General features: G+C 41.2%; 1 protein-coding gene across 1 annotated transcript; it reads left to right on the forward strand.

Moving 5' to 3' along the window:
- Positions 1-515: 515 nt before the first annotated feature.
- LOC119579423 (compound eye opsin BCRH1-like) lies at positions 516-2,823 on the forward strand. Its single transcript, XM_037927227.1, has 7 exons — positions 516-679; positions 796-987; positions 1,138-1,332; positions 1,435-1,643; positions 1,755-1,859; positions 1,965-2,087; positions 2,453-2,823. Exons 1-7 carry the CDS (start codon positions 580-582, stop codon positions 2,561-2,563), a joined length of 1,035 nt encoding a protein of 344 aa, XP_037783155.1. The 5' UTR covers positions 516-579; the 3' UTR covers positions 2,564-2,823.
- The last annotated feature ends 1,490 nt before the right edge of the window (positions 2,824-4,313 follow it).

The following is a 4,313-nucleotide window of genomic DNA, read 5'->3' on the forward strand; positions in this document are numbered from 1 at the left end:
TTGTTAAGAATCCACTGCGGAAGCCTGTCTGTTCTCTAGGCTGGTTAGAATCCACTGTCAGAGATGCGAGTTGTGATGATTTTTGTGAACAGTTTGTAAGTAATTGAAAGGAGGTTTATGGGTCGGTAGTTGTTTTTTAGGTCCTTTCTATCCCCTTTTTTAGGTATCAAAATAATTGTTGCATTTTCCCAGGCTTTCGGAGCTTTCCCGTTGAGAAGCCATTTATTAAAAAAATGGCTAGTTTCACTGTTTGCAATTTCTCCTACATCTATTATAAGGGCTATACTGATTCCGTCTTTACCTGGTGTTTTCCCTCTATTCATGCCTTTAAGCACTCTTTTTATTTCTTCTGTTGTGATGCTAGGTGCGTCTCTAGTTACCTCGTTCCCTTCTATCCGTGCCATCCACTACTCATGATTTCCTTCTTATTGCGTCACTTCTCCGTCTGTATTCAGAGCTGATAAGATGGGTTCCCAACGCTTCCGGCCCTCACGCAGAGGCCTACAACCGCTCAGGTTGTCCTTCGGCTACCCTGAGGGTGTCACCGTGGTGGACCTGGTGCCAGAGAACATCCGGCACATGATTCACCCTCACTGGAACAACTACCCTCCGGTCAACCCCATGTGGCACTATGTGCTTGGTTGCATCTACATCATCCTGGGCTGTCTCTCATTCTTTGGTTAGTTCCTCTTCCTATGGTGCCACTACTGTCCTTATGTCCTTTTTAACAATATTGTCAACATTATGGCGCTGATGAAATCATCAAGGAGATACTGAAAGCTGCTTTCCGCACAGGTAATGGGCTGGTGATCCTGCTTTACCTGAAGAACAAGTTCCTGCGAACGCCATCCAATCAGCTGGTCCTTAACCTGGCCATCAGCGACTTCCTCATGCTGATGACCCAGTTCCCCTTCTTCACCTACAACTGCTTCAGCGGAGGAGTGTGGATGTTCAGCGAGACCTTCTGTGAGATCTACGCCTTCTTCGGTAAGTCAGTCTGCAAAAGCAATACAGACATTTCTTTTTCTAACACTGTTTTACAATGAAATTGAACTACAACAAGTGTGAAATTCCATTCAAGGAATGTTCCTTTTGCCGAGAACAAGAACTGGTCCTTACTTCCTGACTCTCCCACAGGGGCCATCACTGGCATTGCATCCATCTGGACGCTGTCCTTCATCTCCTATGACCGGTACAACGTGATCGTGAAGGGCGTGAGTGGAACGCCCTTGACCTCTGGAAGGGCCACCCTTTTCGTCCTCTTTTCCTGGATCTACGCCATCGCATGGTCGCTGCCACCCTTCTTCGGCTGGGGAAAGTACATTCCTGAGGGTGAGTGACTCGCGCTGGCCGCACACTTGTTTGGATTTCATGCAACCTTTTCCTAAATCCTTTCAGACGCAAGGGAATATACATACAGGTATCTTCTTACAGGTATCCTGGATTCCTGCTCCTTCGATTACCTCACCCGCGATGACAACCTTCGATCCTATGGAATCAGCATCTTCGTCTTTGACTTCTGCGTGCCTCTCTTCACCATCGTCTTCTCTTACATTTCCATTGTGGAGGCCATTTTCGCCCACGAGGCCGCCATGAGGGAGCAGGCCAAGAAGATGAACGTGTCCAACCTCAGGTCAAACCAGGTAAACCTTTTTTCATTTCCTAGACCAGTGAACCTCACATTCCTATTTTACATGTGTAAAACAACTGAAATACCAATAACCTTCACTGACTCTGTTCACTGCCTGTGACAGGATGCCCAGACGCAGTCCGCTGAGGTGCGCATCGCCAAGGTTGCCTGCACCAACGTGGCTCTGTGGGTGGTCTGCTGGACGCCCTACGCCGCTATCGTCGTCCAGGTTAGTCCAGGCATTCTGTCGCTTCCAACACGTTGCTTCTGACGTTTTATCACTTGCATTGTTGCAAAGTCCGACATTTGCTGAACAAGGTTTTTCTCTGTCCAGGGATTGTTCTTCAACCAGAGCCCCATCACGCCTCTCGTGACCATGCTGCCTGCCCTTCTGGCAAAGTCTTCCGCCTGCTACAACCCCATCGTCTATGCCATCAACCATCCTAAGTTCAGAGTGGTAAGTCCACTAATAATATCAGTATTTTGGAGCTTACAATGTTATATATAGTAATGAAACAGGATCCAAATTCAATGCAATAGTCGGTAGTCACAAATTCGAAATGGATACTGTGGTACCCTCCCAATCTAAAATAAACGGTTTCGTAAACACTACACTCAACAAATGAATATATATTTTTATCTTACTAAAACACGACTGAGATACGAAGCAAGTGGTGTGTAACAACCACCCCAATACCACCCTAGGCTTTTCAGGATACCTCTTCATAGAGATACTACTTGAAATAGATTTAGAGAATTCTGTCAGACTCAATGTTTACGAAAGCACTGCTAACCGGCCCTTCATACCCCCCTTCCTCGCAGGCCCTCCAGAAGCAGATGCCTTGGTTCTGCATTCACGAGAACACCGAGACTTCCTCCTCCAAGTCAGACACCAAGTCCATTGAGACGAAAGAAGCCAAGGAGGACGCCTAAGTGCCTCGATCTACTCGAACACAAGGAAGACCTAGTCAGTCGGAAACATGAGAGGCTTTGCAGTTCATGTTGATTTATGTGCCTCATGAAGTCGGACGGAACTTCGATGATGACAGGAATTCTTTTTCGGATCACGGATTCAAACGCCGCCAACGACATACTCGATTGCATTGCCGTATGGTGTACTGTCATAAGAACTAAATTATTTTAGATGGTAGTTAACCTTCCCTCCGACAGAAATAAACCTTGCAACTGAGAAAGATCTTTTATTTACAAATGAAATTCACATATGTATAAGTGTAAACACACACCCATATATATATATATATATATATATATATATATATATGTGTGTGTGTGTGTGTGTGTGTGTGTGTGTGTGTGTGTGTGTGTGCACCTGAAGATGAAAACCAGGTGGATTTCAAAACTGTATCCATTTTTTCATTAAAACTATTAAACCCTATTTATATTTACAAATGTGATAAGGTTGAAAGAGAATGAAATTTTTTTCACAATACAAAAGATTATTTGACCGGTTTTGACTGCGTCTTTCGTCAGAAATACTACATTAAGAAAATTTCATAGAAAAATATTCAGGCGTGGGACAGAAATGCCCCGTGACCCCTATTCGTTGTGTAGGTTGTTGCTTGACCTTGGATAATCTAAATTATTCCATTTTTTAAATTTTCCCAACCATAGAATCAACAAAAGATATTTTACCATTTTATATATATGTATATATAATTTAAATTTAAATATATAAATATAAAATTATATATATTAAAGTAATATTTTTTATTATATAGTTTTTTTAAACCACATATAACAATATATTTAAAAAACATAGATAAATGCTATTTCCATATTCGGTATTTACCCATTAAAAACATAATTTCATGCACCCACAACAAAAACACACACACACCACCCCACAACACACACAATACACACGTATAATTATATAATATATATATTATATATATTATATATATATATAATTTAATATAAGCACAGCCACACACCACATATATAATTTATATTTAATTATAAAAATAAAAAAATATATATATATATATATATATATATATATATATAATATATATAATATATAATAATATACAGTAACACAATACATATATATAATATATATATATATTACTATAATATATATATATATATTCAACGGCCCCCTTCGTCGATGTCGAATTTCTCTACCCACCCCTATAGGTAAGTCAATTACGGGCAAAGAATTGAGGAGCAAGTGTTGCCCATGTAATGCTCCCCTCCCATGCAGCCGAAAACCCAAAAGGGAAACGGGTCGACCGAAAACGGTTTGATCCCAGAGCTTTGCGGGAGCTACCAAACAAGTCACAAAAACTGAACTGCCTTCGGGATTTTTCCTCGGGGTTGACTCTCGAAGTCTTTTCACTTAGAAAACAAAAAGGCCCGGATTTTTTGTTAGGTAAAACCCCTGTAGTTTTTGACCATACAGGGATAAACTACAAGGCAGCCAGGACATTACATATTAATAAGACAACCAAATTTTCAAATCCGTGAGTGTGTGCATGTGTGTGAAGCATTTATACACGGATGCACCATGCGCGTTAGCATGTAGTAGTTCGGTCCATGTATTGTCAAAGGCTATAGGAGTTCACCCTATACAAACAACTGCTGCCTTGTAGTTTAAACTATGCATGGCCAAAGGCTATGGGGGTCTACCCTATCTCTCTCTATATATATAATAAATAAT

This window comes from Penaeus monodon, chromosome 12 (assembly GCF_015228065.2).
Source record: "Penaeus monodon isolate SGIC_2016 chromosome 12, NSTDA_Pmon_1, whole genome shotgun sequence".
Classification (NCBI taxonomy): Eukaryota; Metazoa; Arthropoda; class Malacostraca; order Decapoda; family Penaeidae; genus Penaeus; species Penaeus monodon.

Excerpts from the sequence above, each read along its gene's own strand:
- LOC119579423 (XM_037927227.1), top strand. The coding sequence starts at position 580 with ATGATTCACCCTCACTGGAACAACTACCCTCCGGTCAACCCCATGTGG. Across the intron at positions 1,333-1,434 it reads GGGAAAGTACATTCCTGAGG|GTATCCTGGATTCCTGCTCC; the intron begins GTGAGTGACTCG and ends ATCTTCTTACAG. Across the intron at positions 2,088-2,452 it reads ACCATCCTAAGTTCAGAGTG|GCCCTCCAGAAGCAGATGCC; the intron begins GTAAGTCCACTA and ends CCTTCCTCGCAG.